Genomic DNA, 13,987 nt, shown 5'->3' with positions numbered 1-13,987 from the left:
GAGCGATGCAGCTGATACGTGAAGTGTTTTCTACCCCTCGTCCCATAGTGTTTATCCCTTGCAACCATCCGATACACTAATCAGAGCAGCCTCTGTTTTCTTGTAAAGATAAAGCTCTTCCACATTCACAGTCCGCCCTTTTCTAATTACCCTGGAGACTCGAGTTATTCTCTAAGCAGAGAAGTTGAGGCCTAGCCAGCAGCTTTTCCCACACTCGGAGGAAGGAAAAATAATCTCCAAAAAACTGTTTAGTGTCGATCCAGCATCTGAGGGTCATTTTTAAAAAATAATTCAAGCAACCACACTGCATCGCACTCCATTTGATCCAACAAAGCCGTTGCAACCTAGCTACCAAATCCAGTTCATCGGCAGCCTTATTTAGCATGTTGTACCGAGGAAATGTTGCCTTAATGGTGCACAAGTAAGATCGAGACTGCAAGGTTAAAAAATGCAAACGCTGGAAATTCACAATCAGTCAATATCTAAGAAGAGAAAATGACAGGGTCACATTTCAGGTCACTGTCTGATGCTTAGACCGAATTGACTTGCCTGATGCCATCAATTTTCAGGGATCTGCAAAAATGTATGAAGCTGAGCTTTGATGATTAAATCAATACCACTTTATTGATTCATTTAATACATCAGTGCTGGAAGCAACGAGAAACACACGACAGACCTGTGAATCCTAGTACCCCACCACAGTGTTATTAAGCTTAAAATTCTCCCTGACCGAATCCATAGCTGCTTTCATATTGTACCACGCTGTGCTAATGCTGCTGGCTGCTGTCATATGGGTCTTACATGGCTCTCCCTCCTGTTCCTTTCCTCTTGCTTTGAAGTCTCTTCAGAATTGCCAACAATGGTGTTAAAACTACTGAGCTAATGGTGCGTTAATAAGGTAACTGCGAGCCTTGCTGTATTAAATGACAATTCGGAAGTCGCAGCCAGATGTAGCTTTTTGCTGTTCAGAGGCTTGAAAATGTGACTTGGGTCAGCAGTGATAATTGGTATGAAATTTCTTTAAAGCAACAGTAATTGTTTATCAGTCGTGAACTGCTTTCGATGTTACTGCTCAAAATTGTGCTCAGCTAACCAATAGTGACTCTCTTATTTCTTTTGCCCCTGTGCTTTTTCCTCTCCCTCTGTCTCTCTGGACAAGTTCCTGTTTCTGCTCGTCACTTAAGCATTATATGTCTCCTTGCCTGTGGCCAGGCCAAGATGGGGAATGCACCATGTGAGGATTTGCAGATATCATGGTGGTGCAGAGTTTCTCCGATTGCTGTCCTCTTATCTTACCAAAATAAAATGAAGAAACAAGTTTTCTTTTCATGTTAAATCAAACACTGGAACTCGCAAAATTAGCCAAGTGGGCAAATGGGCCACATGGTGTGATACCGAACTTCACAGACCAGAAAGGCTCCTGCTTTAATCTTGGGGTTGTGCTGCATGAGTGGATCCCAGCTGAAGACTTCAATTTTTGGGAGGGGAAAATCATTCGGTTTGTGGTAGTCATACAGTGATGCCTGAAACCGCGCCTCTGCCACCGGTAGATGTTGTCCAGAAGATGGGACTCGGCTTACCATTCAGACTTCACAGGATCATAGAATCTCGACAGTGTAGAAGAAGGCCATACAGCCCATCAAGTCTACACCGACGCTTACCCTGTAACCCCATGTAGTTACCCCGCTAATCGCCCTAATCTATATATCTTTGGACACTAAGGGGTAATTTAGCATGGCCAATCCACCTAACCTGCACCTCTTTGCACACTAAGGGGCAATTTAACATGGCCAATCCACCTAACCTACACATCTTTGAACACTAAGGGACAATTTAGCATGGCCAATCCACCTAACCTGCACATCTTTGGACACTAAGGGGCAATTTAGCATGGCCAATCCACCTAACCTGCACATCTTTGAACACTAAGGGACAATTTAGCATGGCCAATCCACCTAACCTGCACATCTTTGGACACTAAGGGACAATTTAGCATGGCCAATCCACCTAACCTGCACATCTTTGCACACTAAGGGGCAATTTAGCATAGCCAATCCACCTAACCTACACATCTTTGGACTGTGGGAGGAAAGACATGTGGAGAATGCACAAACTCCACATGACCCGAGGCCGGAATCGAACCCGGGTCCCTGGCGCTGTGATGCAGCAGTGCTAACCACTGCCACCGTTCCGCCCACAAAGTATCTTGAAAGAGGCACTAAGAGAGCTGTTTGTGCCTATAGAGCAGTTTCCCAGCTTGGGACGGATGGCTGAGGTGTGGGGGTGAGGAGAAGGTCCATTTTTTGGGGAAAAGAGGGAAAGCATTTTGATCTCTCTGTCGCAATTGGAGCACCTCAATGTGACACTGGCATGGAAATTTCGAATATCACGGTTCTTCCGTGAGAAAATTATTTTGGCACGCTTAGTAGTTTTGTAACGAAACAAACAAGTGCTCTGCTGCCTTGTTGCTATCACCAACCTTTTCATGCAAGGAGGCAACAAACATTTGGTGCCAAGGCCAGAGTCCGGAATGGTCGTTATGTATTCTGAGAAGTTTGCAGTGTGATCCTGGCTGGAGCAGTAGTTGTGATTGGCTCCAAGCTGTTCTGTCTGTCACACAATGGCACAATGTTATACTGCTCATTTGGAGAGCTGGTGTCGACACAGTGGGCTGAATGGCCTCCTTCGACGCCTGTTCTGTGTTCTGTAACAATTCTGTGACAGAGGGGAATTGGAACATTTGAATGCTTCGAGCCCATTCCTACATACGGATGAATGATGTGAGGGTCCGTAGGCTATTCGAATTGTGCATTTTCACAGCAACACTGGATAAAGTAAAGTTTATTTATTAGTCAGAAGTAAGGCTTACATTAACACTGCAATGAAGTTACTGTGAAATTCCCCTACTCGCCACACTCCGGCGCCTGTTCAGGTCAATGCACCCTAACCAGCACGTCTTTCAGACTGTGGGTGGAAACCGGAGCACCCGGAGGAAACCCACGCAGACACAGGGAGAATGTACAAACTCCACACAGACAGTGACCCAAGTTGGGGATTGAACCCGGGTCTCTGGTGCTGTGAGGCAGCAGTGCTAACCACTGTGTCACCGTGGTATTTAGAGGGCCAGGTGTTGTTTGGATGATGCATCTGTGGTTACTTTCCTCCCTCCTTCAGAGGGCTAGAATAGACCAGGATGGCTGTGCTGTTCGTCACCAACATTGTGTCTTCATTATCTTTCAGAAAAAAGGAGGAGGGAAGCTGTTGCAGCTGCTACACGTCTCACTGAAGCACTGGTGGATCATCTTAATGTTGGGTGGGTATTTGCTTTTATCAGTGATCTTAAAAAAAAAACATTTTGTACAATCCTTCAGAATTTATGAGAAAACGGGGAAATGATAATTTCTGTACAGATTTCTATCCTTTGTCTTTCTTCCTCCTTCAATTTGGTAAGATTTTCCTGACAGCCTTGTTATTCGTTATAAATGTTCAATCGTCTGCGATAATTGCAGGAGGATAATAGCCTGATTGCCCCAAGGCAGGATTATGCTCTGCTGTAGGTACTGTTTAGACAGGCCCAGTCATTTGTACCCCCTGAGTCTAAGCCTTTTTCACTTGCGCGCTAATCCTTATCATTTGTGAAAAGCCAAAGGCTTGACGCTGGGCAAGCCACTTGAAGCGAGAATGTTTTCTTTCCAAACCAAATGTAGCCGCTTGTTTTTGTTTACTGTGCTATGATGAAAAGGTGACAAATATGTAAGCATAAAATCCTACCTGCTTGAAAATAGACATTAATGTGAGCATTCATTGGTCTACCCGCTTCGGGTAGTTTACCTGGTTACTAATTACTGGCACCAAAAGAGAAAATGCTGGAAAATCTCAGCAGGTCTAGCAGCAGTAATTTGCTTTTATCTACTATTTACTGACCCTTTCCAGGTGTGTGGTTGGGTCATTTTCAGCCGCTGCCTGTCCTGTTTACGGTGGCACACTGGTTAGCACTGCTGCCTCACAGCGCCAGGGACCCGGGTTCAATTCCCGGCTTGGGTCTGTGCGGGGTTTGCATGTTCTCCCCGGGTTTCCTCCGGGTGCTCCGGTTTCCTCCCACAGTCCAAATGACGTGCTGGTTCGGTGCATTGGCCGTGCTAAATTCTCCCTCAGTGTACCCAAACAGGAGTGTGGCGACTAGGCGAGGGTGGTGATCCAGGCTGACTCCTGGAGCGGGGTTAGAGTGCCTTTGCTCCACTCCATCCAGCGTCCTGGTCAGGGCCCCCCTCGAGAAACATGGTGCTGCTTTCCTGACTCCATCCCCTGCAGTCGTTGTGGAACAAGTGCTAGAGAATGCTGGGGTGCCTTTTATATGGAGCTCCCCAGTATTTGCATCAGTTAAGTTGTTGTGGGGCAGGTGAATCAGAGGGAACATGCCGCTGGAGCGCTGGGAAACTCATGGGCGTAAAAATGATCACCAATGAGACTTAAGATTCAGCCCGAAAGCATGCTGGCGCCGTCGGTGAGAAACACTGCCTTTTTCACACTGGAACCAACACTTTTGGTAAGATTTCACCCATGATTCCAGGTGAAGGGCCCTCCCGCGGTGCGTTTTCTAGCAGCAGAGGCAGCTCACCATTGGCCGCTGGCGGGATCGTCCAATCCTGCTTGGCTTGCCCATCCCACTGCCATGGAACGCGTCGCGGGGAGGGGGGGGGTGCCTTTGGCAGGACTGGAAGATCCCACCGGTGGGAAGGGCTGGAAAATCCTGCTCACAATCTAACGGGCGGGGTTTTCCAGTCTTGTCCGGGGTGGGGCCTGTTGTGAGCGAGAATGGAAAATTTGACGTTCCGGCCAAAACTTGAAGCAGCACCAGGAAATCCCAGCCGTGAATGAGCTGGAAGATTTGGGCCAATGGGTCTGAAGATCTATTCTGAACATTGCCTGAGAGGAAACTCCCATTTGATTTCCTTTCATTTTTATAAATAAACCAGCATGCTTTTACATGAAGAAAATGAAACATGGTGGCGAGGGAGTAAAAGGGTGTGGTTGGGAATATTAAATGCTGCCAAGGGTATAATTTCCATAATAATGGGTATGATGTTTACAGAGACGGTTGGACAGCATGACATTCCAAAGTACCAGCTGTGCAAAAAGGCATGAACAGAGGGGAGGCAAACTAGGGAATGAGCTAAGCTCGAATTGCTTCTTGTGAGATTAGCCGAGTGAGTGGGGCGCCACTGCCGACAGTTTCTCAGTGTTCCATGTTTCAATGTAATCGCTGTCCTAGTATTTGAGCAGCAGTGGTCTTCAGGCATTGCTGGGCAGGGCGATTGTTTTATCTCCACTGTGTAATCCACTGCAATGGTAGATAATCATAGAATCATAGAAACCCTACAGTGCAGAAAGAGGCCATTCGGCCCATCGAGTCTGCACCGACCACAATCCCACCCAGGCCCTATCCGCTAATCCCTTTTTTTTTACCCGCTAATTTACCCGCTAATCCCTCTAACCTACGCATCCCAGGACTCTAAGGGGCAATTTTTAACCTGGCCAATCAACCTAACCCGCACATCTTTGGACTGTGGGAGGAAACCGGAGCACCCGGAGGAAACCCACGCAGACACGAGGAGAATGCGCAAACTCCACACAGACAGTGACCCGAGCCAGGAATCGAACCCGGGACCCTGGAGCTGTGAAGCAGCAGTGCTAACCACTGTGCTACCGTGCCGCCTCATGACCCATGACCCATAAGCATGACCCATCACTCGGCAGCGCTATAGCAGCTGCATGAAACAGATGTAGGGGTGGGCGGGGATGCTGAAATGCTTCATGCACTCATTTGATAAGAGTGCATGCTCTTTCTGGTATCTCAGCTGCACTGATGATAGAAATACACCCTCCCCCGTGCCCTGTCATCTCGTGCATGCACCAAGCCCCCTCGCCTATGTGCGTAATATCTGCAGCCACGTCTACCCAATTTGGTCGGCTATCTAACAAGGAACGTGGCTTGTCAATAGAAGGGCAAAGGTTTACAAGGCAGAGTCTGGAAAGGCACAGTGCTCATGACTTGAGAAGCGTCAAACCAAAGCTGAGTGTTTATGGGGCATGTGTGCGTCTCCTTATTTTTAAATCGTGTCCCCCGAGCTCTAGTCACTCCCACAAGGGGAAGCATCCTTTCAACATCCACCCTATCAAGTCACCTCAGGGTCTTGTATGTTTCAATAAGATCACCTCTCATTCTTCTAAACTCGAATGGAACAGATCCAACCCTTGCTCATAAGAGAACCTCTTCCTCCCAGGAATCAGCTGAGTGAACCTTCTCTCTACTGCATCCAATTCAATTTGATTTGATTTATTATTGTCACATGTATTGGGATACAGTGAAAAGTATTGTTTCTTGCGCACTATACAGACATGCATACCGTTCATGGAGTACATAGGGGAGAAGGAAAGGAGAGGGTGCAGAATATAGTGTTACAGTCACAGATAGGGTGTAGAGAAAGATCAGCTTAATATTTGATTTATTGTTATCACATGTATTGGGATACAGTGAAAAGTATTGTTTCTTGCACGCTATACGAAGCATACCATTCATAGAGTAGATAGGGGAGAAGGAAAGGAGAATTCTATCCCTTAAATAAGGAGACTGAAAATTTTAAAAAAGATCACTGTGGAGACTGCACATCACTATTTCTAGGGCAACAAGAGATGGGCAATTAAGCCTCATAAGTGTCCCTCACATCTGAAGACCAAACACAAAATGTCTCAGTTCCTTTGGGGCATTGCCAGGATATGGACAGACAGACACAAACACAATTGTGCTAATATAGATAGATTTGAGGTTTGGGTCCCGTTCTTACCTTGACCTTTCTGCAGGCAGATTTAAAGAATTCCTCAGTTACTGTTCTCAGCTGCTACACATGTGGTAAAATTGCATGCAGGAAATTCTACAGCCGTGGCACTTCCTCAGAGCCAAAAAATTTACAGCTGGGCAGTGTTACAATAGAGGGAAAATTCACTACAAATGTTGGTGTGCAATTTGCCAACTTTTTCTTTAAAGGAGATGTTTGTTTACTGGTCGGGGGGGCGGTGGGGTGGGGGGGGGGGGGTAGTGGGCTCAAATTCCCAGAACCGTTAATGGAGCCATAGTTGAGACCAAGGGAAGCAAATTTAATTATGTTTGAAAAGTTGAAGTGGAACATATTTAGAGGCTTGCGAAAAATTCTGTTGCGGTGAATATTTCTTTTTGTGTAGCAATAAAGGATTGTGGCAAATCAGTAGGAATCAGTTATTTAAATTTCACTTCAAATCTTAACTGTGCACCTTTTTCTTAACTTCTAACAAAAGCAATGATAGATTTATATGCAGAAAGTCTGTCAGAGGTATGTGGCCTGAGTATAAAGCTACAGTGTTGTTGGTTTTTCAAATTGAAACGTTTTTAAAAAATAAAGCTTTCTGAAATGACTCTTGTAAATCAGAAAGCATTGCTGTAACTCTTTCCAGAATTCAAATACTAAATACCTGAACCAGACCCATCGGGTGCCTTTTATTTTCTTGGCAGATTAATTCTTAACTGGCGCCTTCCATGTTATGAGTGCTATCAATTCGTTTCTCTTTCGGGTTAGAAGTGCATCCTCCTCATCGAGCTCATTATGGGCGGGATCTTATGGCCTTGCTCATCCCGAAACCGCAAAATCCCATCCGCGGTCAACGGACCTTTCCGTGGTCCGCCCCTCGCCCGCTCCGATTCCCATGGCGGGCGGGACGATAAAATTCAGGCTTGTATTTCTGTTTTGTTGACTGCATCGCAAAGACAGCCTTGTGTACTTTTACAGAAGCAAGGGATTCAGAGCATACTGCAACAATGATAGCTGAAGTATTTGCTTGGATGACACTTGAATCAAAAACCCTTTGAGAGAATGGGTTCACCATTGAATAGATAGTAGGCGGATGGTGTGAATACAATCAACCAATATATGTTGCTGCTTTTAATGTGTCAAAAAAAGCTTTTGACTCATTGAATAGAGATCGGCCATGATTCTTGTTACAACCTCTAGAGATCCCGTCCAAATTCTATCATTAATCAGAGGGCTTTGTGCCAACACAAGTCGCTGAGTCGACATTGATGGAATGCTTTCTGGGCATTTCAAATTTTATACTTGTGTTCTCGCCCCAACCTTATTTGTGCCGTGTGCCGGCCACGTTATCATCATAGAAATCATAGAAACCCTACAGTGCAGAAGGAGGCCATTCGGCCCATCGAGTCTGCACCGACCACAATCCCACCCAGGCCCTACCCCCACATATTTACCCGCTAATCCCACTACTCTAAGGGGCAATTTTTAACCTGGCCAATCAACCTAACCCGCACATCTTTGGACTGTGGGAGGAAACCGGAGCACCCGGAGGAAACCCACGCAGACACGAGGAGAATGTGCAAACTCCACACAGACAGTGACCCGAGCCGGGAATCGAACCCGGGACCCTGGAGCTGTGAAGCAGCAGTGCTAACCACTGTGCTACCGTGCCGCCCGTTATGAAATCAATAGGAAAAATAAATGGATGCGGAACCAGCCTGGGAAACCTGTGTGTGAACAGAGCTAGGCTTTGCCAACAATATCCAAAACTGGACACTGTACCAAAGCTTCTTCATCAAGCGTTGGTGGGAGCTGTCTCCCTAACAGCTGTAGATGCATTGCACTTGTGACCTTTCCCATGAATGGTGAGTGAACATAAGTTGTAATCTCAAAGTACGGCTCTACAATGCATGAGTTATATCCATATTTAAATATGGCTCAGATACATGGCCGTATAGCAAAGAAATGAACAATTGGATTCATAGATTCAATTCTAGATCACAACCTGAGGATAAAAGCTCGAATGTGAATCCGCAATCGCTGCTGTCCTGGCTGGTGCATTGTTACCAAGTCCACTGGATAGATGCCTTGTGCTCCATTCCAAGTCTAACCTTGCCAGATCATTCAACACCAAACTCCGAGCAAGATGGGATAAAAACATACAAGTATTCCTCAGCAGTATGGGCCTTGAGCAATGGGGTACAAGCGAGAGCCCTGAATTAGAACAGTCAGGAGAAGCTGGTAGCAGCAATGTCTCCAGATGACAGTAACAGTTTCTCGATTCAACCACCCTCAGCCCATCACCTGCGAGGTGTCAGTACCCCACATGGACCTCTACCCACCGCATCTGGAGTCTTCAGGCATCCCCTTCTAGTAAATGTTAACCCCCTTTGTGAGCTTTTCATGCAGCCTTCATAGAATCATAAAAACCCTTCAGTGCAGAAGAAGGCCATTTGGCCCATTGAGTCTGCACTGACTACGATCCCACCCCCTGCCCTATCCCCATAACCACACACATTTACCCCGCTAATCCACCTAACCTACACATCTTTGGAATGTGGGAGGAAACCGGAGCACCCGGAGGAAACCCACGCAGACACGGGGAGAATGTGCAAACTCCACACAGACAGTGACCCAAGCCGAGAATTGAACGCAGGTCCCTGGAGCTGTGAAGCAGCAGTGCTAACCACTGTGCTACCGTGCTGTTGGGGTCCAGATTCTCTTCCCTCTGCCTTCCGTTGTCTGGCTGTCTTTATCCACCTCTTTGCCCCTCTGCCTACCATTGTGAGCCCTTGCCCTTCTCCCTCCTCCTTGAACAGCCTTCCTTCCACATTGCCCCCCCCCCCCCTCCAGCTCGGCATGGAGATGGAGGGCAGGAGCCGGTCTGCCCCAGCAGAGCGGGGAACAGTACACGAGGAGCAGTGCAGCCCCGTGGCAGAAAGTTGTTGCCTTCACCTCAAAGTCTCTTGCAAACTGAGGACCGCCTTGTGCACACCACCCTTTAGCAATTGGGTTTGAGACCAACGTGACTTCCTGCTGGCGCGACGCAGGATTGAAAGGCCTGATTGGGTGCCGGCGGGCAGCTGAGCATTCATGAGATGCAAATAGCGTTCAGGCCACCAGCCAGCGAGGAGACCAACCCAGCATTAACCCGCCATTGGGAGAATTGCAATGAGATTTCACGCCAGCTAAATTCTCCACTCCCGTTCGCCCGCCACCAAACCCGCTGTGGGCAGGATCGGAGAATTCTCCCCGTTGTCTTTATCATTCGATTAGTCAAACATTTTGAGGTTGATCATACATATGTGATAGTGAATACTTTTGTTCGGTTAGCTTTCTTACTGTTGGAGTTTCTGGTGTCTCTGGGTCTGCGGGGCGATGGAGCAGAGGCTGTGGGAGAGGGGAAACTCTCTTAAGATGCCCTTTGCCAAGTTGGAGCCGGACTCCTTCATGCTCCTCGACAGTGACAAGGGGCCACTTGGCAGCCTTGCCAATGCATCCTGGTACCCTGGTCTGCAACCTCATTGGCATCGAGGGACTCCTTGGTGCCCAAATAATGGAACAGAATCTCAAAAGTGCGAGCACCCCAGGATGGGACCAGAGGAACTGGGTTTGGGACTCGTGGGATGCACGAGTGTGCACTGGATAATACATAAATGGAGCAGCTTTGACCAAAAACAAGCGCAGTCACACACACACACACACACACACACACACACACACACACACACACACACACACCCCCCCCCCCCCCCCCCCCCTCCCCCCGGTGAGCAGGAAGCACTGTGCGGATTGTGTCAACTGCTTATACAGCCCTTTTCTTTTGAGGGCAGCAGCTTGTTTCAGAGAGTGTACAGTAGCTGTACCCCTCCGAGTCGTCTTGCTAGGACTGAAACATTCCACTCACCAACCAGCAAGTTAATACCCAGTAGAAACAAAGGAACTGGCCAGCATCCAAGTTCCTTCAGTTATGCACTCCATCATCTTCAATCCCTATGTTGTTAAATCTTGCCGTTACTTGCTGCATTTGATCCACTGTAAAATTTTGCAGGTCTTTGTGATTCCCCCCCCCACTGACTGGCTTCTCTTTTATATTAAGGATGGATGTTATTTCTTTCTTGGATTAATTTTCAAGGGTTGGTGTTGATTCTTTACCCTCCCACGTCCGTACATCCCTTTGCACCGCTCCTAACCTATGGCACGGAACTATAAATGGCAGGCACCTGCCAGTACTTAACTCAAATTACTCACTTCACGTCTTAGTGGGGGGAATTTTAACTTCTCCACCAGGCAACGGGCGACCGAGGGGGTTGCCCAACCTGACTGTCTGCCCCTCTACTATATATGGCTATATTCGGGGCCGGGTGTCCCTGGAGCATGCAGTGTCCGAGGGTACCGTCGAGGCCTGCCATGCCTGTTGGGCACCGCAGGGACTGGGCTGGAGCATTGACACCCTTAATCGTATTTTGATTTGATGTTTTAAGTTTCCTTTTGCTTTGATTTTTGTTTCGGGCGTTTCCCTTTTTGGGGCCTGCCCTTCTTGCTTTGCCCCTGAGTTCATTTCATTTAGTTCCGTTGATTTACCCAAACGAATGCTTTCTGACAGGCCGGTGGCAGTTAAATTGGGACTAACCATTGGTACAGTGGTTGGCACTGCTGCCTCACAGCGCCAGGGGCCCGGGTTCAATTCCCGGCTTGGGTCACTGTCTGTGTGGAGTCTGCATGTTCTCCCCGTGTCTGCGTGGGTTTCCTTCGGGTGCTCCGGTTTCCTCCCACAGTCTGAAAGGCGTGCTGGTTAGGTGGATTGGCCAAGCTAAATTCTCCCTCAGTGTACCCGAACAGAAGTGTGGCGACTAGAGGATTTTCACAGTAACTTCATTGCAGTGTTATGTAAGCCTACTTGTGACACTAATAAATCAACCTAAACTTTCTGTCCACCATCTGGCCCACTGGAGTTATGATGTGGAGATGCCGGCGTTGGACTGGGGTAAACACAGTAAGAGTTTTAACAACACCAGGTTAAAGTCCAACAGGTTTATTTGTAGCAAATGCCATTCGCTTTCGGAGCCCTGCTCCTTCGTCAGATGGAGTGGATATCTACCTGGTGTTGTTAAAACTCCCACTGGAGTTATACATTGCAGGTGGCAAAGGGACCCGTTTGAAACAAGACGGTTCCTTCTTCAAATGTGCCATTGGACTCCAGTGTCACCAACGAGGACTGACTGCAGTATTGGCCTGAGCAAAGAAGGAGTGCTGGCTTCCCCACCAGACCATGGCGGATCACGATTCCGCTGGTGGCTGGAGTGAAACCAATTTGACACAAAGTGGATCCGGGGCCTGAAGAGACCCAGAAAGATAAGTAAGTGCAAAACCTTTACACTTATCCTGATGGGAATCCTGAGCTCCTCTGGGCCCCCCTGCCCCTGACCAACTGCTATCCCACACTCGCCTACAGTCCTGCCCGATCACTTGCCTCCGGGCCAGGGACTGTGTGCTCTGATCTTGGCACAGCCAGTGCTACCAGCTAGCTTGCTGCTGGCCTCCAGGACATTTTGATCGGGTATGTTAATGAGGCGCGCCTGTTAAAATCACCTGGACCTCTGCTTGGCTGGGCACTCTTCTTTTGGGCTGCGCTCCCAATGCTGGATGTAAAATTGAACTCTGTGTCTGCAGGCTGTTGAACTCTGGAGAGCATTGTGGCTGTGCACGATCCTTGGAGTCAGATTGAGTAGGGTTCTGTAATAAGTCCTCAGAGGCGGAAATCCCTTTATTTCTAAGTCTGACAACAGCGTACAGAGTGCTTTCAGTCAGCAGTCTACACTAAGAGCGCCAGAGGAACTGACACGCCTGGTTAAATACAAAGCAAGAGGCTCCCCGATTGGCCCATCAATTTGGTCCTTAATCAGGGACATCTTTTGTGTTTAACCAAATAAACAAAATCAAACTAACTTAAGGACAACTCAAAAAGGGCAGCTCCCTAAAAGGAGGGGAACCGCCCAAAACAAAAGACAACGCGGAAAGGAAACTTAAAACATGGCCCTTAATCAGGGAATTCATATTCTAACAGGCCCACCTCAATTGCCTGCTTCAAGTCATTACAGTCCAAAAGTCAGCTTCATGATGGCGGGATCTTCTGATACTGCCTATTATGGCGGCACGGTAGCACAGTGGTTAGCACTGCTGCTTCACAGCTCCAGGGAGCTGGGTTCGATTCCCGGCTTGGGTCACTGTCTGTGTGGAGTTTGCATATTCTCCTCGTGTCTGGGTGGGTTTCCTCCGGGTGCTCCGGTTTCCTCCCACAGTCCAAAGATGTGCGGATTAGGTTGATTGGCCATGCTAAAATTGCCCCTTAGTGTCCTGAGATGCGAAGGTTAGAGGGATTAGCAGGTAAATATGTAGGGATATGGGGTCGAACCTGGGTGGGATTGTGGTCGGTGCAGACTCGATGGGCCAGATGGCCTCTTTCTGCACTGTCGGGTTTCTGTGATCTTCTATTATGGCATATTGCGATTCCGCGCAGCTCACAGACCTCTGAGAAGGGAAGATGAAGGCCTCCATCTGCTGGACCCTGGAGCACTACGCGCAGCAGAGGGTGGGTGAGTTAATTCACGTGGTTCCTCCACGAAGCAGCTTCCAGAAGGTGGGAGTTCTCCACACAGCCCTGGGTCCAGCTTTGAACCTTCTCCCAGGGACTTGGCCATGGGTTCAGAGCTTCTCCCAGGGACAGTAATGTATCTAGGGAGTGATTCCTAGTACATGCTGAGTGAACTAATTCTATGGGCAGTATTCTCCTGTCTGGGATGAAGCCCCATGGCAGGGGGCGGGGACAGGGACTTTGTGGTGAGCCGGTCAGTATTGATGGAGGTGGGATTCTCGGGGATGAAGGGAAAATGTACGTTCACCTGGACGTTGTCAAAGGAAAGAGGTTTGGGTTCTCGCGAGCAGCTGAAGCTTTTCTTAGCCTGGCGGCGCAGATGAGGTCCTATTCCGCCATTGTTCAGCTGACCCGCGTTGGATAGCCTGGGCACTTGCAGCATCAGCGACCTGCGCCCATCGTTTCCCTGCCTGGCCCCCTCCTCCCATCAGCCGGGTAGAATACATCACCCCTGACTTCAACAAGGTCAAGGAGGGCAAATGAAGAGGTG

At 48.2% G+C, this 13,987-nt stretch overlaps 1 protein-coding gene across 1 annotated transcript in view; it reads left to right on the top strand.

The window, feature by feature from the left end:
• bloc1s1 (biogenesis of lysosomal organelles complex-1, subunit 1) overlaps window positions 1–13,987 on the top strand; it is an 82,529-nt gene that overhangs the window by 10,792 nt on the left and 57,750 nt on the right. The window contains exon 2 of the mRNA XM_078201320.1: window positions 3,241–3,313. Within this exon, the coding sequence (XP_078057446.1) occupies window positions 3,241–3,313 (73 nt within the window). The remainder of the gene's footprint in view (window positions 1–3,240; window positions 3,314–13,987) is intronic.

The sequence above is a fragment of the Mustelus asterias genome, chromosome X, assembly GCF_964213995.1.
Source record: "Mustelus asterias chromosome X, sMusAst1.hap1.1, whole genome shotgun sequence".
In the NCBI taxonomy this organism is placed as follows: Eukaryota; Metazoa; Chordata; class Chondrichthyes; order Carcharhiniformes; family Triakidae; genus Mustelus; species Mustelus asterias.
Note: the sequence above shows the minus strand (reverse complement) of the source record. Positions and strands in the feature narration are given on the sequence as shown.